The sequence below is a fragment of the Camarhynchus parvulus genome, chromosome 3 (genome assembly GCF_901933205.1).
Source record: "Camarhynchus parvulus chromosome 3, STF_HiC, whole genome shotgun sequence".
NCBI classification, from domain to species: domain Eukaryota; kingdom Metazoa; phylum Chordata; class Aves; order Passeriformes; family Thraupidae; genus Camarhynchus; species Camarhynchus parvulus.
Window position 1 is genome coordinate 13,353,688 of NC_044573.1, and position 24,218 is coordinate 13,377,905.

A 24,218-nucleotide genomic window follows, 5' to 3' on the forward strand; every position below is an offset into this window, starting at 1 on the left:
GAGCTCCACTGCAACCCAAAGCCTGGCCCTGCCCTGTGCTAGGAAGAGCAGGATGCATTTGTAAGGCAGTTGTGAGAGTCTCCTCTCCCCCACCCTCCACCCTCTGTGTTAGCCAGGGGGATCCTGGGGCCTTGCTGTCTGTCTCCACCCCCGGGGACCTGGGGAAGCACTGCTGTGCTTTGGCTGTGGCCTGCCTCTCTTGGGGCTGCTTATTTCTTTTTGAAGAGCTTGCGGAAGGAGCTCCGGAACCCCCCCTTGGGCTCGTGCCGCGGGTTGTGGTCGCTGAAGGATGTTTGCTCATTGTCATCCTTCTGGCAGAACCTGGTGTTGTCTTCTGCATGGAGCTCCTAAAAGGGAAAAGACAATTTAACCAGCATTTGAAACCTCACATTCTTGTTCCCTTCTCTCTCTTTCTATTTCTCTCTCTCTCTGTGCTAGGAGGGACCTGGTGGGTGAGGAGGTGCTGACAAGGCTGGGAAGCAACACTGGTACCTCTGCAGAGAGCTTGTTCCTGGCTCTAGGGCTGAGGCAGTGACAGAGGAATAGAAGGATAAGCATTGTTAGAAGGAACTGGAGCCTTTCTTGCTAAGCTTTTTGTTTAGGAGAAGCTCATTAGCTTCTTTTGCCAGTGAGAGAGCAAGCCAGCTTGGGCAGTTGGAAGAACTTCCCACCCTCTCCTTTCTCCCCTAGAGCAGGGAGGCATCAGGCTTTGGAGCAGTGATGAAATGTGAAAAACTCTTCTACTGGCTTTGCTGATGCATGGTTTTATATCTCTGGGGCAAAAGGCTTCATTAGCACACACACCTTGTGGTAAATGTGCCACTAAAAGTGCTGTCCCTCTTTTGGGAGAGTGCCAAGCTCCTCTCAGCAAGACTCTGGACAAGACCCTTTTCTCCAATTCTGCCCACCACTGCACTTTGCACTGTGGGGGAGAACATGTCCTGCAGTTCTGGACAAGCTCCACATCTGCACCCTGCTGCGGGCCTTAGTTCTGTGCAGTTGAGTGCCAAAGAGCTCATCATCCCCTTTCCCTGGGGTGCCTGTGTCCCCATGGCTCTTCCCTCTGCCTCATCTCCCCTGTTCAACCTTCTACCACCTCCTTCACTCACTAGGCTTTTTTTTCTTTTCTTTTGAAGCTTCCTTGCTGCCTTTTCAGTCAGGCTGTTGGAACCTATATTACATCATCTGCATCTACAGCCTCCTATCTAAGCACCTCAGAGCACCCTTGGCCTCCTCTTCCTTGGCTGTGACAGCCCAAAGCTGACTCTGAACAGTCACTGCAAGCTACAGAAACATTGCTCCTGCAGGACCTGGTGTCCCTGAAGGGTTACACTGCTGTTTGCCATGTCCCATCTGAGGGACACGGTTGCTGGGCTCTGACTCTTCTCACACAGAGTTTGGCCTAGGTCTGTACAATCCAGGCAAAAAATACAGGTGAAACAAAATCTATGGACCAGATCCCTGCTGGTGTAAATGGGCTGAGCTTGGCCAAGTCATGCTGGTTTACACTGGCAGGACTTATCCAGCACTTACCCAGCACTCCTCACAGCAGGTGGAAAGGCACCTGTTTAACTGGGTGCCAACCACAGCACTAATTTTGAACAGCTTTGTGTAAACTTTGTGACCTGCTCAGAACATTCACCTGGAGGGGGAAGCTCAGTGACAGTGGAGACACACAAGAGGCTACCTTGTCTCAAAGGTGTTCTAGCTCAGCCAGCTGTGCGCCTCAACCTGTGCTTGTCCCTGGGGAAGATGTGTGTGAAAACGAGCAATTGAGGTCTTGGAATGTGTGGGCTTGAAAGCTGTTTTGGCATGTTCTACTCTAACTGTATCTCAGATCTTTCTCCTCCTGCTGCTGCACCATGTGCCACTTTTTTTCCTCCTCCTATTTAAGCCTCCTTACTTCCAAAAAGCTCGGTTTTTCACCCGCTCCTCTCTGTGGGGGGAAGTAGCTCCTTTGGGAGCTTCGGGATGAGGCTGAGATCATGTGAGGCTGAACATTCCTGTCCTGCTTCTGCTGCAGACGGCTCCCACTGCTGCTCCGTGTGCTGTAGAGTCTGGTGCTCACGCCCTCCGCGCTGCGCGGCAGCTCCTTCAGGGACCTGCTCAGCTGCTTCCCTTTGCTGTGGAACATCTCACGCTTGTAGGTGCTGCTGCTCACGGGAGTGCAGCTCTTAGGCAGTGGCTGCAAGGCATGGTCTGTCCTCTCTGGTTCTGAGGTGAAGTTCACAGGCCTAAGGAAGCAAATATCCAAGCTGGACTCGGAAGAGGCCGGGGAGCAGTTTTCAAAGAGAGCAAGGTTTTGGAAGGTGTCATCTTCGTAGGGGCCTGGCATGGTGAAAACCTCCCCAGGGTAGTCAAACTCTTCATAGCTTGGTGCAAAGTTCCTGGCATCCTGCAGCAGTTCCACGGAGGTTCTGATGGCTCTCTCGGTGTTCCCCACCGCATCAGCCGGCGGCGCTTCGTACTCCATTTCGGGGATGGATTGCAGGGGGGCTGTCAAGGCCTTGAGTTCCTGCTCTGTCAGCTGAGAGGAGGCAAGGATGTTCTCTGGCCTCTCGTGTTTTCTGCTTTCCATCTCCCAGTCAGGGGGCTTTACAGCCTGGATGTTCTCCATCACTGTCGGCTGCGGTTTCTTCATCTGCGGCATCAAATGCCTTCGAAATAAAAACCAAACCAAAACAAAAAAACAGACAGAAGTGGAATACTAAAGGATGACAGAGACAGCATGACAAATTCCCCCCACCCCTCCACTCCCCCAGCCCTGTTGTGTTGATTTTATGGCCAAAAGGTACTCTCCTGTCTTGGAGAACAGTAACAGAAGTAGGTGTCTCTTACAGAAATGGCCTGGCTGGTTAGGAAGACCAAATTTGGAGACACAGAACTGCTTATCCAGTAGCTTTGTCTAACTTTTGTATTTTACAGCATAAAATGAGAAGCCAACTGCTCCATCTCTCTCCTGCTTATGTGTATTTTAGATTCTAACTTTCCTTCCCTCTCTGTAATGTAGGAGCTGTGCCTCACTTTCCTGTGGTCTGGTTGTCTTTTCAGGTGGACTGGGTTTCTCTCATGGGTAAAGTGACTCTGTCCCCAAAATGTGTCAGGAGTACTTGGAGGGCTCCTACCCTTCAGCTCAGGATGCATGTGGGGGTGGTGCCAGCTGAGGCTACCAAGGTGGAGCCCTGGAGCAATCTGTGTGTGAGAGGAAGGAGATTGGCTTGGGCAGTCTGGGGAGAAGGAGGCTAAGGACTGATCTATAACACTGCTAACAGAGGGGGACTGGGAATGATGCAGCCAAACTCTTGTTAGTATCAAATGAGATAAGAAAGCACAATGGCCACAAATTGCTGGCATAAGAATAAAGGTACGTCTAGAGTGCTTCTCTGATCATTATCTCATTTGGCACCTGTCAGGCTGGAAATGGCCAAAGGGGAACTGTATTAGGAGTGGCTGAGGACACTTGGTCTGTTCAGCCTGGAGGAGACTGAGGGGAGACCTCATTGCAGTTTGCAGCTTCCTTATGAGGGACAGCAGAGGGGCAGGCATGGATCTCTTCTCTCTGGTGACCAGTGACAGGACCTGAGGACCTGAGGCTTGGAGTTGTGTCAGGGGAGGTTTAGGTTGGATATTAGGAAAAGTTTCTTCACCCAGGGGGTAGTTGGGCACTGAACAAGCTCCCCAAAACAGTGGTCACAGCACCAGCCTGACAGAGTTCGAGAGGTGTTTGCACAAAGCTATCAGGCACACTGTGTGACTCTTGAGGATGGTTCTGTGTAGGGCCAGGAGTTGGACTCAATGATTCTTGTCCTTTCCAACTCAGAATATTTTCTGATTCTGTGAAGATTTCCAGGTGTTACCAGTAACCCTGTCTGTCTTGACTTAGTCTTGTGTCTTTTTGAACCCATTTTGTACTTGTAGCTTGTGATAGCAAATCACATCATTCCATTATATGCTGTGTGGAAAAGTATTTTTTTTCCCTGCTCTGAGATCTTGGTCCTGTTTCCCAGCTCTTGTAATGTTGACAGTGAATAATGCAGAGTGTTATTGTGCACACCACTGTCAGGCCTAAACAAATTCAGGTCCTCCCTCACGTACTGCCTTAGCAGGCAGTCCTGGCTAGAGCTCTGAAACATCCCCTGCTTGTAAACCACACAGCAGGGGATAGCAGGATGGAGCCAGCCCTCCATGTCTCTATCCATATACAAGGAGTGGTTTTGGAAATTACAGCCTGTAGCTGCCTGGTGTCACTGGCATGCTGTGGGTGAGGAGAGAATTTTCAGCCTACTTTGAAAACTGCCCACAAGGACAACAGGCTTACGGGGTGGTTGTGCCAGAAGAAGGTGCTGCTGGGAATGACTGGATGGCCTCTTCAGTGTGGATCCCACTGTCCCGCATTGATGCTGCACTGGGTGTTGGAGAAACCTCCTGGCTTGTGCACTGGGAGGTGAGACCTTTGTACAGCTTCACCAGGGATGACCTGAGGGAGGAGAAATCCATCGTCGGGCTAAGAAATAAGGCAGCGAATGAGCACGAGCATGTAGAATCACAGAAAACAGGACTGGGAGGGACCTTAATATTCCTGTTCACCTCTGCCCACCCCAAGGAAGAGCCTGTTCCACCTATTCTGCTCCAGCCAGCAGGGCATCCTGCTTTCTGTGGTGTTCTTATCACCTCTCCTGATTGCAGTCCCTCCCCAGCAATCTGCTCCAGCCCTTTACCACCCTCCATACTTGGAAGCTTCCCTTGAAGTTTGATCTTGTCCTACTCGGGTAAATCATCACAAAGAACAAAGGCAACCAGATTCTGATTTTACTAAAAAGCCTTGATTTCAAGGAATTATTCTGAACTGCAACTTGAGAATCTACATTCAGGTTAATTTCTGTCATAGTTCAACTCAAACAGGTTATGGGAGGCTTTTGTTTCTCCTACCTCCTCCCCCAGAAAAATAACATCATTCTTTTGGAGTCTCAGCCCATAAGGGAAACAGTCCTCACCCTCACCAGGGCCTGGAGCTGCCAGAGCTAAATCCCCATGTGTTTTCCCACTGGGGAGTGACTTTGCCACCAGCTTAAGAAATCAAATGATTCCATGAAACATGTGGCTGCTTTATTTAGAAGGACTTAGAAGTGATTTTTCTTTCATACTCAGAGTTAAGCAGAAGGGCCCATCCCAAGTCTGATCTCAGTTTGGAGGGCAAATGCCAGTAGTGGTTCTTCTCCAGCACTCAGATGCAAAGGGCTTTGTTTTGTTTCAACAGAGCAATGTGCCTGTTGATCTTGCCTGGACCTAAACCCCCTGTTTGCCAGAATTCCCCCACCCCTCCCTTCCCTGATGACAGAGAGAATGAGCTGATGTTGTGCTTACTTCTTCAGCTTTTTCCTCTTCTGTATCAGCAGGTCTTCGTTGCACTGGAAGAGGAGGCTGTAGTGTGAGATGAAAACGCGGAGGCGCTGCACGCACACCAGCAGCAGGTAATAGTCAGGGTGCTCTTGCTCCGTGAACTTCAGGACATTCTGGGGCACAGAGGAGAGCAGGCTGTTGGGAGGCTGTCCTGACCCTTTCTGGGGAGAAGGCACTATTGGAACCATGGATTAGGGCTCTGGAGTGCTCATGGCAGTGCCCTGGGGGAGCTTTGCTAGGCACCATGAGTTCCTGAGGGACTTGGATGGGGCCTGCCTCCCACTAGCTCAGTGCAAATGCACAAGGAACCACTGTAAATGTAATCACGGGATGGGTGGGTGATGCACTGGTCGAGTTTAGCTTAGAGTGAATAAACCAATGTTTTGATTTTCTAGGACTTGCTTTCTGTGCATTTGCCTTGTCTGAAATGTTCCAGTACAATTCAGATAAGCCTTCTGTGAACCAAAACTCTTTTTTATCAGCCATCTCTCTATAGGACAGGTTGTTGGGCCCTAGGAGCACTCTCAGATGTGTTCCATCTCTGGCCTCCTGTTTTCCCAGAGCAGCAGACAGCAGAGCCTTTGGCTTCCCAGGGGACAAAAGCTGTTTCTGGCAGGCCAATTGGAGAAACTGGCAAATATAAGCAAGCCTCATGTGAAAAAGATGAAACTTAACCTATTGTTAGCTGGCTTTCCCTTTAATTTTTTTTTTTAATTCAAAGAATGCACTGTGTTTGTCAGGACCCTGTACCTGTACAGGCCCAAATACCAGCTCTGAGTCAAAAGTCACCTGATGTGATTAGAGTTCAACAGCACAGTTTCCATCCTGGGGCCCTACCTGTAGATGAATAAGGTATTCAGGGATTCGCTGGACTATATGAAAGAACAGAATGTAGAGATCAGACTTGATTTCTTCTTCTACCTGAAATAGAGAAAGTGACTTAAGAGTCTTTTCCACCCATAAGACACATCTCTTTCCAGATGGTTCTGTGGTTTAATGAGTAGTTGTGCTGTAAGGAGTTACTTCACAGGGGCACACCAAGCTTTTAGGTTGGGGATTATCTACCAGGGACACTCAGCCTAGTAAAGTAGGAAGGCACATTGAAAGTGCACTAGTTAAATTTCAGTGAAACTCCAAGAAAACATTGTTGCTCAGAATGAAGTTTAGGCTCAAATTAATTGAAAAAAATGAGATTGACTTCTAAATTAAAATATATTGGAAGCAAGCAAATGGGGTTAGGTTACTGCACTTTAAACTACCTTTATATTTAACTTTCTAAGTTTAAACCAAGAATCCAGACCCAAATAGATGAAGCTGAAAATGAAGACTCTTTTCTCTATAAAGGACTCAATCCCTCTGTTTGGGTGAGTCCTCCATTTTCCAGGAGACAGTTCCTGGAAAAGGTCTGGATAGCACATGCATAGGCAAGCTTTTGGGAGGTTTAATCTGAGACGTTGTTTCATGGCACAGCAGAAAAGCTGCTTTGGTTTCAGACAGTGAGGAAGGTGTCAAAGCTGCCTTTTGTAGGTGCCAGTCAGCCACGGCAACCTCCAGGAAACAGAGCAAGGGGATTGGCAGGAGAGTCCTGTCATGGGCAGGCATAACAGGAGGAGATCCAGGCTTGCATGTTGCCATTACGTGCTGGGAAGCAGGCAGGAAGGAAGTTTACCTCTTTCAGGATCACCACATGGATCAGAGAGATGCATTCTGGCAGGTCCCTCAGGTAAGCAACGTAGTAGTCCAGAAAATTATTCTTACAAAAGAGAAAGAGAAAAGAACACACAAACTTAACAGGGATTTTTGGTCACAGAACCAACCAAACTGTTAATTCCCCACCACCACTGCTGGAAGGTCACTGATGCAGCAGAGCTGCTGTTTCACTCCTTCAGGGCTTGGAACTTTTCAGGAAAGTCTGTTTTATAAAATGTGTTCAGCTGTTGAGCACAGTATGTAAAGCTTTACTGCACGTGGGGAGGGGTCAAGAGGCTGGACAGTAAGAAGCTCTTGTTATCTAAGATTCTTAAAATTTATAAAGTATCAGATGAGTTTTTACACATCCCTGCTGCTCACCAGGGCAACAGAAGTGGGTGCAACAAACCATGTGGGCCTGTGCCTGCCCACCTGCTTGTCAGAACTCTGAGCAAGGTGTATTGGGGCAGGGGAGCATCAGAACCCCTCTCTTTTCACACCCTCACTGGAAATACAGCCATTCAAGCTGTCAAGGCTCACCTGTGGCTCCTGCAAGCAGGTTTGGGTCCCATGTAGTTTATGGAGCTGTGCTATGGGGCTGCTTGCCCACAGGTGGGTCTGGCATATGGGATCCCTGAACACCAGAGGGGCTGCCATGGCCCAGGACTGTGCTCCAAGGGGGTTTCTGAAAGGCCTTGCCCTTCAGGCCACAGCTGCACAGCACAGCCCCTCTGTTCAAGGTGTCTTGGTCTACCTGTACCTCAATAAAACTTAATGAAACATGACAGAAGATTCTGGAGAGGTTTTTAACATACCTCATCATTTGTCAGCTTCAGGAAGATGTCTCCTAGGATCCCTTGTCGTGGCCAGCTCAGGACTCTCTCCTGGAGAGCGTGCAGTAAATCCACGTGCTGCTGCACCAGGAACCGCAAAGAGTTGGGGAAAAAGCTGATGGGAGAGACCAAATCAGACTGGTTACACAGAGCAAAACCTCATCCCTAATAACTGAAATCTTCTGAAGTGGGCATTCCTGAGTGGTCAGCACAGCCTTGCATATGTAATACTGACTGCACCTATTATTGCTGCAATAGCACAGGTGTTACTGACTCCTGTGGCTGGAGCCCTGGCTGCATCAGAGGGTCCTGTTTTGGCTGCTGTGTACATGCAAGTACTCTCTCCAGCTGGCTATTAATAAAAGTGTTTTGAAAGCTCCTTAGGCTTTCCTTGCAATGCATTGAGTAGCTGACCAGAATTAGCAGCACTAAAAAGCCCCAGGCAATGCTGCAGTGGCTGATGATGCAGGACTATGGCCCTGAGCCATCCCACTGAGAGCTTGGAGGAGAGCTCCCCAGCTTTCTGTCTTGTCCCATTTGTCAGGCCCTTTTACAATACAACCCACTGATGCAGAGCTGGTCAAAATGTGCTACTGCCTTTCTGCCACTTCACGTTGATTTCACCCAGAATCAGAAAGATGGTGGACAAGATGCAAGGGACAGGCAGGAATGTCTTTAATGACTGCAAAAACCTCCAGTGCCTCCAGTTTTCAACTAGAAATAAACTAAGTGTTCAAAGATTTCTGTGTGGATGTAAGAAAATTTTGTGAGGGGATAATGCAGAAGTAATATTGACTGAAGAAAACTCTCCAAAAGACAGAGAGCACATTACATCAAATACCTTCTCTCTTTGGTGCTTCTTTTCACATCTGGCCCTTGCAGCGTGGCCTTGATCTTCAGGATGAGGGAAAGGTTGATGACATACTTCCTTTCTGACTCCAACAGCTCCAAGGCGATATTCTGCCTTTTGGCTTCCAGAAGATAAGGGTTAAGTTTAAAAATAAGAAAATACTACCCTCAAGGACAGCTGCATGTTAGACTGGTGAAGGGACCATGAAAGAAGAAACTTGTTTAAAAATTATATCAATGTCTCATCTTTTTGTGTCTTTACCGAAAATGTAAAACTCCACCCTGATGCTACAGCATGCCCCAGCCATTACCAGTGCCTCAGTTTGCTAAGAAAGCTCCAAAGCAGATGTATTTCCCCCTATGAATACAAAATTTTTCTAAGAATAACAAAACAAGCAATCAAAGGCAAAACAACTCATATCAGGGTTTCCCATCCTGAAGAAACCCTGCAGAATGAGCAGTTGTATTTTTCACCCACTTAAGCAGCTACTCTGCTGCAATCCCATCATTACTCTGAACCTGGCAGGTCTTGGAAAGGAGAAGGGCTGTCCTGGGTACAGAGTGGTTCTGTCAGTGACACAGCCCAACAAATACAAGGGCCAGAGGTCTTGGAGTGTGAGGCCCTGAGAGATTCCCCCCAGCAGCAGAAACTGGCCTGTGTGTCTCCCTCCATGGATGCTGATCACCAGCCAGCTCACAACAGCTTTGAGCCTCTAGCCAGAGTTTTCTACTCCTTACCAGCCAAAGAGGGTTCACATATTATGTTGTCTGCTGAGCTGTATCTGCTTTGGCCCATGTCTTTCCCTCTCTCCGGTTGCTCTTTGGAAATGTATTCATCTCCCCAGTCCTTGGTGTCCTTGGGCTGCTTCCATACTGTTGATGGCAGATGCATTTTTGACTGCCCCTCTGTTGCCAGGGAAGGCTTGAGGCTGTCATCTGTCTCTATGGCTGCTCCTGCAATGACAGACAGCTCTATGGACTCTGACATCTCAGCATCTCTCTGATAGGTTATGCTGCAGCAAGCAGCTGTGTTCCCATCCATTTGAAGCACTGGAAGGTGAATTTGGAGCATTCTTTGTGCTTCACAAGAGCTGTAGCCTTGTAGAGTTAATTTGCAAAGGAAGTGCAGTTGGTGAGCTCTTCAGCAGAACAAGGTTTGCACTCTTCCAGCATTTATTTTCAAGCCAAATAAGATCTAAAATTAGACATACATTAGAGAAGCAGAAACACCTTCTCTTCCCAAGTGGGAAAAGTGGTGCTCTCACTATTCTTCGTCACATCAGGAAGCTTCAGTTCTTCCTTTCTGCAAAAGCACTTAGAATCTAAGAAAGCAATAGTAGAAAGGCTTTCTCTGCCAAATCCTTGGCACTGACCACCAGAGACACTTCAGGGACACAGGTTTGCCCTCATATCTCAGCTGCAAGTAGGAAAATGGAGGTACAGGGCAGAGTGAAAGACATCCCTGTGAAATGCCTTCCCTGAAAGCATTTCTTCAGAGCAGTTAAGCAAGCACTCTAATTAAATCATTGTCCTGCTGTCTTTTGATGCTTGATATTTTATTACCTGGGCCTGCTATGACCTTCACACCTCCTTCTCCCATGGGCATGATCCTGGTGTCAGACACTGTTGAAGAACAAAGGGAACTTTAGCAACAGAAGGCAACTGCAGAGCTTGCTTCTTCCTGCCAAGCCCTGTCACTAGGGTAAAATCCTCCAGTCTTTCAGAGTTTTGCTATGAAAACACCCCTGTGGACTCTCCTGTAAGGAGGATCTTTTCTGCTGGGCTCTTGTCATAAAGTCTGTGTTTCAGTAACCCTTGCAGACAGATAATGTGGGATCCCTGCTGTGCTCAGTGGTGCGTGACTGCAGGGGAATGTGAGCAGTCTTGGCTTCTCCTGGCATGCAGGTGCAGGTTGGGTAGAGGATACTCCACGCAGAAGAAAGAGGATGGAGACCTGACACAGAGACAGGAGTGATGTTTTGAGTGGAAAGGAGCTAATTGAAGAGCAGAGGGATGAGACTGGAAAGAAAAGAGCAGTGGGAGAAGTGGGTGAGAAAGGTGGTTGTGCAAGAGGGGTGTGAGGGAGAGAGCTGACATGCCACCTCAGAGCATAGGGCAGAGGAGGGCCACAACTGACAGGTTCTGGGCAAAACAGAGTAGAAAACAGCATATGGTTTTCATCTCATCTCTGCCTTTGTTGACATTTTTAATGAATATGTTTTTATTATCTTCCTATCTGAACAGCAAGAGAGTGATAGACCAGCTTAGACCCCCCAGACTAGAACGAAAGGTTCTGGTCTGTGTCCTTTTCTTTGATTCCAACTTCCAAGTGTTTGGCAGTTGACCAGTGTTTTCTTCATCAAGGTGTGATCCTCCTTCCTGTGCCCTGCTCCCTCACACAGAAACAAAACCAGGATTTTTATCGAGCCCCCATTTGGTTCTGTATCTGTGCCACTGTCACTACAGAAATGAAGATCCAGCCTGTATCCCTCTCCTTGGAGGAGGCAAGAAATGGCTGTTGAGACAGTGTTTGCAGAGCAAATACTTCCTGAACCCAGGTTACCCCAGTGATCTTTTTCTGATTTTTATCCTGAGGAAGGCACTGCATTTGCCTATTCTGTTTCTTACCTTTTTCATAAGTCACGTTGTGTAAAAGACTTGTAAAATCTTCATTGATCAGCACAGGTTCTGGGAGGTTGATGGATCGAAACGGGCTGCCCTGGAGAGGTGTTGGCACTGTCTGTGACCCGTGGTCATCCTTCTGTGCTCTCCTGTACAAACACAAAGAACGAGGTGCTTGGAAAGTCTGAATGCTACAGGTGAAGCTCCTACACTACATTTGTGGCCAACACTGTCAGAAATAGGACAACTCTAGCAGAGACCAGGAAAGGAGCTGGCTTTGATGGAATTGGCAGTTCATGAACAGTGTTCTGGAAATAACTTCCACTGGCTACAGGAGAAGGTTATTTCAGATCTATTATTTTGCAGAGCATATTTAATCTAATTAAATAGCTTAATTAGCTGAGGGGCTAGCCTAGATTTGCAAAGTGTTTGCATAAAGGCAGCTGTATAGACTCATGATCAAAACTCTCTTTTCAGAAGGAGGCTAATTAGGAGCAAGCTGGACAAGTGTCTGCTTCATCACAGCATCAGTGTGAGAACATTCCCTGACTCTGCTCAGAGGAGAAAAGGCTGTTGACAGGAAAGCAGAGCAGGACTGCACCATCAGGAGCCCTTTGAGTCCTGCAAGCTTGGAAGGGGAAATTGCAGTGCTGTTGTCTGAATGGAATGGTAGAGGCTTCTGACTTTCAACAGCCCCAGCATGTCTTTAGTGGGTCTCTGTTCCACCAGGCCCTGGCTCTCCAGGGAGCTGCTGGGGGCTGTTTTGCTGTTGGAATCACAGTGAGGTGTTAGCACTTTTCTTCTGTCATTGCTCTGTGGGGTGTGTGTCTAAGAGCCTGGGGTGAAGTGTAGCATTTCTGGTCATAAACAGGGTTGATACACACATCCAGCCAGGAAAAAAACTAAGAAATTATGCTATACAGAAAGGAACAAAATGGACACCACTGCTAATTAGCATTTTGAGGACCATGGAGTTTGGACCCTTACTTAGCTTTCATTTTCCGTGATTCCCGCCGCTTCTCTTGCTGCAGCTGCTCAATTTTCTGTTGCATTTCCTCCTGCTTGGCACTGATTTCTTCAATCATTGACTTTGCATCGCTGAGCTCCTCCTGAGAAACAGGCAAAAGCACAGCATTGCCAGGGTGCCCATCAGCCTTACGTGGCACAGCTCTGAGTGATGGCTGGTGTGCACAGAAGGTGCTGCAGGGTGCTCTGGGGAGTGGCTCTGTGATTAGACACTCTTCCTTTGCAAGGCCAGCATGTGTGACACGTGCTGTGCACAACGTGGTGATCCTCAATTCTACAGGCCACTCACCCAAGCCAGTGTGGTGCCACATGACCAAGGCACTGGTGGGAGATGAGACTCAGGGCTTCATCCACCACCAGCTGAAAGCACTGGGAGGACTCCTGCCCTTAATGGCATTTGGAGGCGGGCCTTAGGGAGCACATTTCCCTCTGCAGTTTTCCAGCATGTGTATTCACATGTTGCACCTGGTTCAGATCCCAGTGTGAGCATTCACATGTACAAGCTTTTGCCAATCAGGCCATGGATCTGCCCTTTTAGCCTGGTTTCCTAAGGAAATGAGGCCCTCCGTATCCTCCCTCAAGCAGTTTCAGCCAAGCCTTACTCAGATGTAAGGCTCTGATGCATGAAGTTCCTGCAGGTTCCATGAGTGTGAGCAGCAGGATTGAGGAGGAATACTCAAGAGTTTCATGTAAATCAAAAGATTTCCCCCAAGCAAGGAGGTGACTTCACTGGGAGCTCAGTGGTTGAATAGCCAACATGGGCATGAGGCAGAGAGAGAGCAGCCTTTGCCCCTTTTGTTGCTTGCATAATTCTTTGTATCTGCATTTTAAATCCCCTTTTCCCCTATGACAATGTCCTGGGGAACCCTGTGTCTGGTTGCTCTGAGACCTCTCCCATATGCCCTTGCCCTTTTTGTTGTCTTCCTTGCTCATCTGGCACCAAGGGCTCCTTTTGCCTGGTGCCATCTGTCTCTCTGTCACAGGGTTAGTAATGGGCTTTGTCAGTAAGCAGCCCTCTTTAGCTTCACGAGGTTTTATTGACTCAGCAAACACCCCTGGGGAAATTTTGCAATAAAAACTATAAAAAAGTTCCTCTGCCTACCTCATCATCCAGTTTCTGCATGGAGACACTGGCTGGTCTAAAGTGTACATCAAGCCTTCTTGCTAGGCTGTCTCTCCAGCCCTTTGTCTTTATCCTCTTGGGCCAGATCAAACCAGGCTGCACTTCCTCCCAGCCATGTGGAAATGTGACTTCAAAAGGCTTTTAGGGTTTTGTGTTAATTTGCTGCTCCCCAGTGGCTTTGGTTCCTGCAGGAAATGCAGGAGACCTGACCCAGGGAGAGGTGCGGGACTGTGGCCCAGCAGTAGCCTGTGAGCAGGCCATAAACCTATGGCATGTGCAGCCCAGAGCAAGGGCTGCTTTGTGCCCAGGTAAGTCTCAGCACAGCCTCATGGCCAGTCAAGAAGGCTAAATAGGCCAGAGTGTGGGATACTTGTGAGTTGGAGCAGTGATGGGAGACCCAAAGCCAAAGGAAGTACCCCAGGTGTATCCAAAACAATTGCTCACTCATTTTCTTTGCAAACAGGGGTGCTCCCTGCCTGATGGAGGCAGGAGAATGCTTCCCTCTGCCAGGCAAGCTCATGTGGAAAGCATGCAGCTCCCCACAGGTCACACTCCTACCTTGAATGTGTTGAGGGAATTCTTCATCTCAGCCACCTTCTCTTCCATGGCACAGCGGCAGCTCTTGACCTTCTCTTCCAGGGCATACTCTCCATGCTGGATGCGTGACAGCTCCTGCATTGCTTCTGTGAAACCCGCCTTCAGCTCAGAGGCCAATGCCTGCAACTACAGCAACCACAAACAGGGGGGTTCAGTCCCGCCTCCCAGGCTCAGGTGTTTGTGTCCCCAGGGTCACAAAGGCTGGGTGTAACCCATCCTGTAAGGTGCTGTCCTCTTTCTCCTCCTCCTTTCATGGCTGGGAAACATGGGGAGAGGTTTGGCCCCTGCTGCAGCCTTGGTACAGAGTAGGAGGTGTTTGTCTTGGGCAATCAATGTGCCCTTTTTCAGACTATTTTTAAAAACTTTTTGAGTTTTTCCAGGCTCCCTGGCAGTTTGCAGACTGTCAGCCTGTAGTAGGAGAGGACAGTCTGAAACATGCCAAGAAGGTTTGCAATAACAGCAGCCAGATTATTAATCTCCAAAGCAGCTGAGCAATCAAGAACGTGTCCGGTTTTGAGCAAGTCCTCCTCCCACACGTGGGGCTGGTACTCTCCCCACACAGGTCTAACCCCTCGCTCTCCAAGGGCTGTGGAGAAGCTCTGTCCTTTGCCACGGGCCCTTTCCATGGAAGGAGGCAGCTCTAACTTGTGCTGGGGAGGCAACAGGAGGTTTTCCTCTGGCATATAGTGACGCTGTGCCCGCTCTCTCTGTTTTCTGTCCCTAGAGGCCCTGGTGCTCACCACCTAAGCTGGAGGCAGGCAGTGATAGCTGGGTGAAGCAGGAGATGGACTGGGGCAAGCCAGGCTGGCAGAGCAAGCAGACAAGGCAGGTGTGGAGGTGGGCAGTGAGGGGGATCAGCGGCTGGCACAGAGCTAAGCAGGGAATGCCCTCTTGGGAGCAGCTCGGGCTGGTGAGCCTGACTCTGCCCCAGTGCTGTGAGCGAGGCTCGTGCTGCCTGCACAAAGCCCACAGCGAGGTCGCGGCCCAAGGCGCTTCGGCACAGAGGTTTTTACCTTTACAACAGAAATGCGGCCTAACATCTGGTTATAAACTGAGTCCAAAGCGGGAGCACTGCTGGTAAGCGGAGAGCCACCCCGGGAACTCAGGCGCTTGAGTCCTGCAAATGGAGCAGAGATGGCTTCCGATACCTCGGGGCAATGGCACGCACCAGCCTCCTCTGGTCAAGGCTGGCAGTGTCTTTACAGAGGATGTCTGCCTGCCATCCCCAGCACTCACCCCACAGCCCCCACTCTGAGCTGCCTGGACACACATTTCCAGAGTGCCTGGGTAGGACTGACAGGAACCACAGGCACTGGGACAGTGCAGAGGGGAGCAGGAGGCTGACGACATCTTCCTCCATCAGGATGAAACCCTGAGTCCCCAAGCCAGATGGAGCTCCACACTCCTTGGCTGAACACTTTCCCCCACCCCTCCTGGCCACAGTGTCACCCTGTGACCTGTGCATGTAGCCTGAAGGGTCAGAGGGGCTGCTTAGGGCAGACAATGACCACACTGCTGCTGATATCTCAGCCCAGATGATCGTGGCGTCATCACACATCCTAACATATGTGCCTGGAGAAGGGGGAGGGAGGGTTATAAAGTCCTGTGACTGTGCAAAATATTAATATTCCCATCCCTGCTCACAGGTGCTTAAGGACACACTTTCCCCCTGAGCTGACATGGCCCAGGCACAGTCTGTCAGCCAGCCTGCATCAGGGCTGGGCATCACACACTGCCCTCCAAGTGAAAAGGGTTCATTTGCAAGATCTGTCCCTTCCAACTGGAATATCTATTCCATTCTAACCTATGCTATCCATTTTAGAGATCTGCTTCAGGATGGAGATATCACAGCCCCAAGTCTTGCTACCAGTGGAGCAGTCCTGGAGCTGGCCCTGGAGATAACATGGTCTGGGGAGAATAAGCTGAAAATGAAATATTTCTGCCCACAAGCCTGACCATCTCCTTCTCAGATGCTTCTTGAAAGGGGGTAAACTACAGAGATTCTTTGAAGGGTATAGGGGTGGGAATCATTGCTGATCTTGAGGTTTCAGAGTAAGAAAAGCTGCAAAGCATCAGCAAAAGTGGACCACTGCAGAGAATTTGGTGTCCATGGGCACTGAAACACTCTATGAAAGCAGAGTTCAGCCAACATAAGGAAAGACTTGGATTAGAGCCTGGACAAAATATCCTCTGCATCTAAGAGCAGACAGTGACCAGTTATTTTGGTATTTGCTTTTGGCCAATCTCTGCTTTTGTGGTGACAGTGCTAGCTTAGTTTCTTTGTGTATCCATCTCAGTGCTCCAGAGCCCAGCCAGAGTCTATCCTGCCCCATATATCCTTCCTCAGCCCCATGCAGCTTGCAGTGGCTGTTTCAGAGACTGAAATGCATCCTTGTGTTGCTGCTTGAGGGATGAATGCAGCCAGAAACACCAACCAGCCACGCAGCTTGTCTGATGGAACAAGAAGTGCTGAAACCCTGAGCAGGTCAGGGTTAGCATAGAGGGAAATACATTCTTGTTGCATTGGATGCAGAGTTGATCCAAAATCAAGTGAAGTGGTACAGGAACAGCACGTTATCTTTAAACTCTTGCCAAGCATGGTGTAGCTGTGGATTTTAGTTTGAGCTCATTTCTAAAAGCAAGCTGTAGAGAACCATCCTTTAAATCCCATAAGCTGTTAAAACAGATAGAAGCCATAGAGGTATCAGGCCCTGCCCATGTCTTGGCCAAGTGACAGGGCTCTGTCTCCACAGGGATGATCTATGCCTACAGGACTAGAGAGGTACTTCACAGGTTTGTGACCCTCTGGAAAGTCAAGCCAACTCTGTGTTTCTAAGTGCAACACATACCAAAAAAGACAGATTGTGTAATACAGCAACAGTTAAACCATAATGTGTTGCCCTGGCTCACTTATTCATGGCAGTAAAGATGTAATTTAACATTTAAGTTGTGGAATTTAAGAAACAATAACTTGAATTAATTAATGCCTACAGGATAAATGAATCTGCACAGTCATAGGGAGTCCTTCAAACCTGTCCAACAACTGTTCAAAAAAAGCATTTAGGCATCTAAATAATTCAGCACCAGGTACAGATTTCAGCGCCCATCTGCCTTTGGACTGTGGCCCTCAAACCTGTCAAAGTAAAGCAGTGAGGCATCCAGTGCCATGTGTCTGTAGGTATGTCTTTCTTGGGCCCCATGACTCCTATTTCACCTGCTGCCCTGATGTTTTTCAGCTCTGTGTGGAAAAGCCATGCTATTCACAAAGGGTGCACAGGACTGATGCTGCTTCCTGGAGCCAAGCCACCAAAACTGCAGAGTCTCCCCCCTCTCTCTTGGTGGGTGCCAGCAATTTGAGACATTTGTAAAAAATAACAACAGTCCTTGCAGCCTAAAGATTTGATCAGGCTTTGAGGCAGCCCAGGGAGGATGGTTGTGGACAGCAGATGGAGATGGTTTACGGAAGGAGGGAGTGGGATGGAAAGAGGGCAGCAGAGCCTTGGTGAGCTGGATCACTGTCCTGGCTGCCACTGAAAGGATGAGAGGGAGCCCTGCCTTCTCTGAGTAGCTGTGTCCCCACAGGTTCCCCCAGCACTGGCCAGGCTATCCAGGGCCCTGTCTCCACAGGGATGGACATTTGCATCTGCACCCGTGGCAGCTGCCTCAGTCCTACACTAGAACAGGACCTGCTGTCTGGGACCTTGAGCTGGAGCCTGTCAAAAGCAGGAGAAAACAGGCTCATGATAAAGAAATACTGCACAGAACAATTCTGCTATTATAAATATATCCTTGAAAAGAGCAGAACCTTCGGTGGCCATGAAGGAGTCCTGTCTGTGGTGCTTCCCCAGCTTATCTACTGTCCATCACTGCACATCTTTTGGGGCTGCTCTGAAGAAGTAAATAGACATTGTATCTCAAAAGAGGGCTGCCTGAGGACACTGCTTGAAACCAATCTGGCACAAAATCCAGTGTTTGACACAAGCCCTGGATCTGGTTTTCTGAGTTGTATGATGCATGCTTTTACCAGGAAACAAGTAATTTTTAGAACAGCCACTAACTCCTGTGCTCAAGGGCAGCACTCCTACAGCCAAGCATTAGGAAGGCTTGCAGTGCCTCACAGCAGGAAAGCAGCAGGGCTGCAGTCATTTACAGTGGTAAAGAAGCTGGTCCTAGGAGTATATCCAGCATATATATTCCTAGGCAAGGATGGTAGGCATACAGTCAGAGCAGCAGAGTAAGTACAGAAGAGAAGGATGACTTAAAGGGAGCTGCAAGTACTCATCAGCCCTTGTTCCACATCTCTGCAGCCCCTTTTGGTAAGTGCATCGTCCACAGGGCCTTTGCTGAAGCAGAAGGGAAGAGCCAGCTGGTGACTGACATGTAAGGACTCATGAAGGTACCCACATGTCAGCTGGAAAGCCACATGTGTGCTTGGTGTTTCCAGCACACAGTCCCAGGTGCATGTTGGATGCACTGTGCTGGACCCCTGGAGCTCTCTGATGGGAAAAGAAGATGAGATGACAGAAGTGCTGGGTAGCTCATGGAAAGCAGTGCCTTCTCCACTTGCCAGGGTGCACTTGCACGCAATTACAGACATTAGTGTTGCAATGGTGACAAGGGAGGTCTCAAATAGTCTGGATTTCCACTTCAGGGGTATGTTTCCTCTCTCAGATTACAGTTCCATATTGAACCAGACCAGGGATTAAAGTGCTTAAAACTCTGTCACATTTCCTGCAGACTGGAAATGAGTAGGAAACATCACTGTGGAAAGGCTAAAACTGCATCTTACAGGACGGATACTCCTTGGGCTGTGGTCATAGACAACCTTACAGCATCTGTGGTGTCCAATTGCAGCAAAAATGTTAGCCCAAAGACAAGGCACAGAGTTCAGGAGGAACTGATCACCTGTGTTTCTAGCTGGGAGGCCAGACAAAGACATGCAGAAAGACTCAACACTCTGGCTGCTCTGGATTAACAGGCAAGAGCACTCCATGGTCTGAGGAGCTGGGAGGCTGCCAGGATAACCCAAAGCCCCACAGAAGACTCGAGCCCCAGCTGCATAAGACACCCCTGGCCCATGTCAGTCAACAGATCATTGCTCCTGGGACAGTTCATGAGGTTTGCTGAAAGCTCATCAAAGCTCAGTCATGAAATCTCGCCCCAGCCCAGTAAATTGACATTCTCTAGTTGGTGCTAATGATGTCAGCTGCTTAATTAGCTGAGCTCACAAATCACCTGTCTAAATACAACTGGTTGTGAGCAAATTTTACTGACAGGTCTTTTAAGATGAGGCCCAAGATGTATGATATTTATTCATGCAGTGTGCACATTTTGGTTGCCATGTTTCTTGTAAATGCCTACATTTTTCCTTCAACTTAATTTAGCTTTTAACTACTGTTTATATATTAGTAACTCTTTAAACTCTTGGAGTTATTTAGGGCATTTTGCTCATCTTTACCTGGGAAATCTGTGTTGCAGGGGTACTCACAGGCACACTTTCAGTCCCTCCTGTGGGAATAAAGAACTTCAGTCAATTAAAATGACTTATAATGGCTGCTATAAATAACTGGAACAGAGGGTTTGAAGTCCCTCTTGAGGAGCAAATCAGTTTTAAAGGACTCAGGTCTCACTTTAGGAGGTCTGAACACCATATCGTTTGTAAAATAAACTGCAATTATAAAATAGGAATGACTCACCTAAATTCAGATGTTAAATTCACCTTATTTGCTGTCCTTTGTCTGGCCAGTGTTGATCCATGCAAGGAAGTGAGAAAGCTTGTATGTGCAATTAGGACTAAGTTGCTCCTTGTGAAGTGTAGTTCTGTGTACCAGCCTTAGATAACACGACTTTTGGGGTTTTTTTTTGTCCCAAAGCATTACTGATCTGTTTCTCTACTGAAACGGTCAATTTTGTCCTCTGCTATATCTGTACATATTTCTATTACCTCCACAAAAGGCAAAATACCTTATCTGTATATTTTAAGTTTTATTTTGTCACAGTGCAGTCCAAGCACTAGTGATGTCTTTTCTAACCTCCCAAAATTACACCTTTTCATTGGTTTTGTCATTCCTGGGGGTTTGTGGGATGGTGATCCCAGCTGATCTTGTGCAACTTAACATTGCTGAAACAGACTTAGCTGATGGAGGAGACTATATCTATTTTGCAGAAGTATTTTGGACACTGCAGAGACATTATCTCTAGGCATTAACCCTAGAATCATGGAATCATTTGAGTTGGAAGGGACCTTTTTAAGGTCATGTAGTCCAACTGTATTGTGAGAAAACTTTCAGTTGTCCAACAGAAATCACCTCTGGCTGTGCTGCCGTTGCCCTTTGAGGCAATTGCAGTCCAATGGCCTTGGTGTTATTCCCTCCATCAGGCTCCCTAGCTGGATCTCACTCCCAGAAAACACCATGCTACTCTGTTCCTCATCTGGATTGCCTCCCCTTGGGAATGCCACTTCACCAGATGGGTTTTCCCTTGCCTCCAAGGATTTGCCTCACTCATCTCTGCTGTTAAGTCACAGACACGACCAATAACTCCATGCCCAACTCCAGGGGAAGCCAAGCTCCTTCTTTCCATGCTGGCTACAGATGCTTGGTGCTTTTCCAACCTGGGCCTTTAGGACCACGGAAATGCAGTCCTGCAGAGGCTGGAAAAGCAGGGAGGACTCTGCACAGTCAGCCAGTGGAAAGTTGAAGCCTGGAAGTCAGAGCTATACAAGGCATAGCTCCATTCTGATTTTCTTTACCCCTGAGGGGGAATGTGGGTTACCAGCAAGGACACCTATGAAATGGCCCTGTTCTGGTCTCTAGGATTTGTCCTGATTCAGAGGAACTCGAGCAAATTCCCCAGTGAATTGCAGAAGGGAGAGGCTGAGAGGCTGTGGGCTCCTCTCTGCCCATGTGCCACTTCCTGCCCGAGCTAGTGGCTCTCTCAGCTGTGGGGTTGAGTAGCTGGGTCAGACACTGAGCCTCTGGGGATATCCTCTCATGCTCCCTCCTAGGGGAAACAAGAAGCAGCAGGCTGACTGGGACAAGTGACTATGACTGCAGACTGCCAGCTGTTTGGGGTCAGAACTCATCAGCCAGCCTGCACCAAGTCCCACATTTCAATTTTTAAATTACAGGTTGTTTTCATCTTCAGCTTTGGCCTTTCTGGTTCTTTTTTTCCAGATTTTCTCTGCAACCACATGAATTAGGAACTGACCTTTGGCCAGAAGTTTCTCCTGATGCCTGGAGCTGGGGCTGTGTGTACAATGACTCTCCTGAATCATGGAAACTGAGGCCCATGCCAGTTCTGTTGGGCTCTTGTTGGGGGATAGCAAGGACTGACTCAAAGAGAGCAAGAGGACATATTTCTGAATTAATAGTACAACACAGACCAGGTGCTGGGAGGACAAGGAGATGCTGTTTTTACAACATGGGTGAGTGTATTGAGTGCAGAGCTCTGTGAAGGACTGGAGGTGTCAGGTAGAAGCATAGCACAGCAAACAAGAGTCTCCTCAAATTTTCTTTGAGTGTCTTTTAATCTGATACATAACACAGAGGGCCTGAGCCATGTCCTGCAGAGATCTGTAGGGATCTTTCATGTGGATTTGATTGTGCATCAGTCTGTAATGTCCTTGGATTTACTAAAAGTGAGGAACTGCTCCTGAGTGAGACTGGAACTGGGGAGAGGATCATTGCTACTGTGACTTTACTTCCACCTTTGCCACAAGCACTCTCTGAATGTACCCAGTCAAAACCCAGATCATTTCTATAAAGTCACTGCAAAGAGCTGAAGCAGAGGAGGCTTCTCACAGTCTCACTGTGGGAAACAAGGGACTTTGTGCATCTCCCAGTTTCTGCAGTGAATATCTGCAGCCCATGAGGGCATAACAATTAATTGGAAAAAATCCCTGAGATAATTTCCTTTTCAGCCTGCTGTAGTGTAAGGGCCTAGGTACATAGACCTAATTTCATCAAATTAGAATAATCATAATAATAATAGAGAAATTAACTTTTCTGATAACTATGTCATAAATAGTGGCACCACCAAGCACCTTTTAAGAGGGAAAGAAGTGGTCCAGTCTCCCTCCTGAGCTGACATCTGTGGACACTCCTAGAGCTGCTCCCCCTGCTCATAGTTCCAAGAGTTCCTCACCATATGGACACAGTGCCTCTGAGGTAGCAAGGCAAAGCACAATGCAAGGGGTTTGGGGTGGAAAGCAAGTACCACATTCCTCTGAAAGAAGTCAATAACCACTAAAACCCTGGATTTGAGCTTTGCAGACTTTCTATAATGCAGCCAACCTTAGCAAGGACTGATTGCATGCAAGCAATGTGGCCTGGATACATCCTGGTGCTTGCAAGATTGGGATTGGTGCAGATATCTGTGTCGTGGCACCGGTACAAACAAGAACCCCTCCCTACAAAGCACATGGGGGAGAGAAGCAGATCCTCATCACAGCACCCTCATGTAAAACACAGCTTTGGACAGTCAGAAGTCTCTCTACATCCTAAGGCAGAAGTGGGGCACGAGGCAAGAAAAGGAATGACTTCTCAGGTTGGACATTACATATGCCACAGGAGTATTTTCCAGTGAGGAGAGGGAGATGGTTCTAAAATAAGAAATAAAAATGCCAATCCCCAGATATTTCTAAGAACTGAAAGTACTGAACATTTGCCCACAGCTGCCATGGTTGAGAGGCGCTCTCAGGGCCTGGCTGGTGGCCAGCAGACAGTTCCTATGAGAGCATGTTTCTCTCTTGCTGCCTTTCATACGAGCAAGAAGTGAAATAAGAGGATGCTTTACCTTCGTGTTTGTTTGTGTCCATGGCTGCTATGGGCTGTGCGTCCTCGCAGGGACTGCTGTCCTCACTCGGGAGGGCTCTGGCTGGTCACTGGGAACATCCCATGGCTTAGAGCTGCCCACATGTGAGCCCTGGGCTGGGTCAGCTGATCTGAACCCTGAGTGCAGAAAGATGCAGAAAGGGTTTATTGAGCAGAGCTGCTCAAAGTTCAGACAACAGAGAAAGGAGGAGGGATTTGAGAGAGAATGGAGCATCCTAAAGATCTGTTTGGCTTCACAGTGCCTCCACAGAGTGGATGCTGATACAAATACTTCCCTCCCAGCCCAAGGCCATCTGTGCTTCCATGGATAGGTGACTAAAAGATTCTAGGTAGTCCCACAGAGAAGGTTTTCTCAGCAAGATACTTCCTGTATGAACACTGAATCAAAATATGCTCTAGTTTGAACAGCACACGAACACCTTGCACGAGTGTTCTGCATCCAAGAGACAGCTTTTTGCTAGGCAACCAGTCACCCAAAATCTGCGTCAGACCTGTGTTTGGGCCACAGAAATACTGCCTTCAGAATGCTGCTGCACAGTTCTGCTAGCACTTTAGGAGGCACTTGTCCTGCTGTATCTGCTCTCTCTATCCACAGCCTCCCTGACTGGGAGACACAGGAGTGCTGCAAGGCACCTCGGTGTGCAGAGGTGTGGCCTCTGTGGGAACCAGGGACAACAGGGCATGATGCTGTGCCCAAGCCAATCCCGTGGTAAAAAAATTTCTTTTTTTGGTATTAGGTATTCTAGAGAATGACAAGAATGCGAGTTGTTTTTAAAGTAGCTAAATCTCTCTAGAAGTTTTGAGGACAAGGTATTTAAGTGTGTGTCTCTGAGCAAAACAGACTTATAAATTCAACTTCACTAGCAAAGTTGTTAAAACTTTGCTCCCAATTTAAATTAGTCAGCACCATAGAAAATTCCTGAGACTGAGCTGTTGAACTAGGACTAGTGTGCTTGACAGAACTGTTAAGTTCTGTTAGTTTAAAAATTCAGAAACTGTTAGTTTTAAATTTCAGATTGCTTTTGCAATGCTGGGGGAAGAGGAACAAGTAGGAAAGACAAAGACATAGGTAAGAAACATGAACCTCCTCTGTTTTCACTGAAAACAAAGGAAACAGCATTTTGCTGAAAATTAATTGATTTTATTTTTGCATATTTTTGCCTATTCTATTAAGGACATGTTTAAGCACTGTCTGTGTCCTCTGCAGAGCTCAGGAGTGACTCTTTGAAACTGGGACACCGGGGA

At 48.0% G+C, this 24,218-nt stretch overlaps 1 protein-coding gene across 1 annotated transcript; it reads right to left on the bottom strand.

Annotated features, from left to right (window-relative positions):
* Positions 1-201: 201 nt before the first annotated feature.
* Positions 202-22,957, bottom strand: ARHGEF33 (Rho guanine nucleotide exchange factor 33). The gene is made up of 15 exons (XM_030946025.1): positions 22,936-22,957; positions 19,598-19,647; positions 14,101-14,265; positions 12,381-12,502; positions 11,400-11,542; positions 10,335-10,394; positions 9,510-9,725; positions 8,764-8,893; positions 7,905-8,037; positions 7,070-7,153; positions 6,238-6,321; positions 5,365-5,513; positions 4,319-4,477; positions 1,904-2,657; positions 202-347 (listed from the first exon to the last, which is right to left on the bottom strand). The coding sequence occupies exons 1-15, from the start codon at positions 22,955-22,957 to the stop codon at positions 210-212; spliced, it is 2,409 nt and encodes an 802-aa protein (XP_030801885.1). The 3' UTR covers positions 202-209.
* Between the last annotated feature and the right edge of the window lie 1,261 nt (positions 22,958-24,218).

What these genes read in the sequence shown, in the direction of transcription:
- ARHGEF33 (XM_030946025.1), bottom strand. Translation starts at nt 22,957, where the DNA reads ATGGACACAAACAAACACGAAG. An exon ending in GGACACAAACAAACACGAAG is followed by an intron (nt 19,648 to 22,935) that starts GTAAAGCATCCT and finishes TTATTCCCACAG; the next exon opens with GAGGGACTGAAAGTGTGCCT. An exon ending in TGAAGCTGACAAATGATGAG is followed by an intron (nt 7,154 to 7,904) that starts GTATGTTAAAAA and finishes CTCTTTTGTAAG; the next exon opens with AATAATTTTCTGGACTACTA.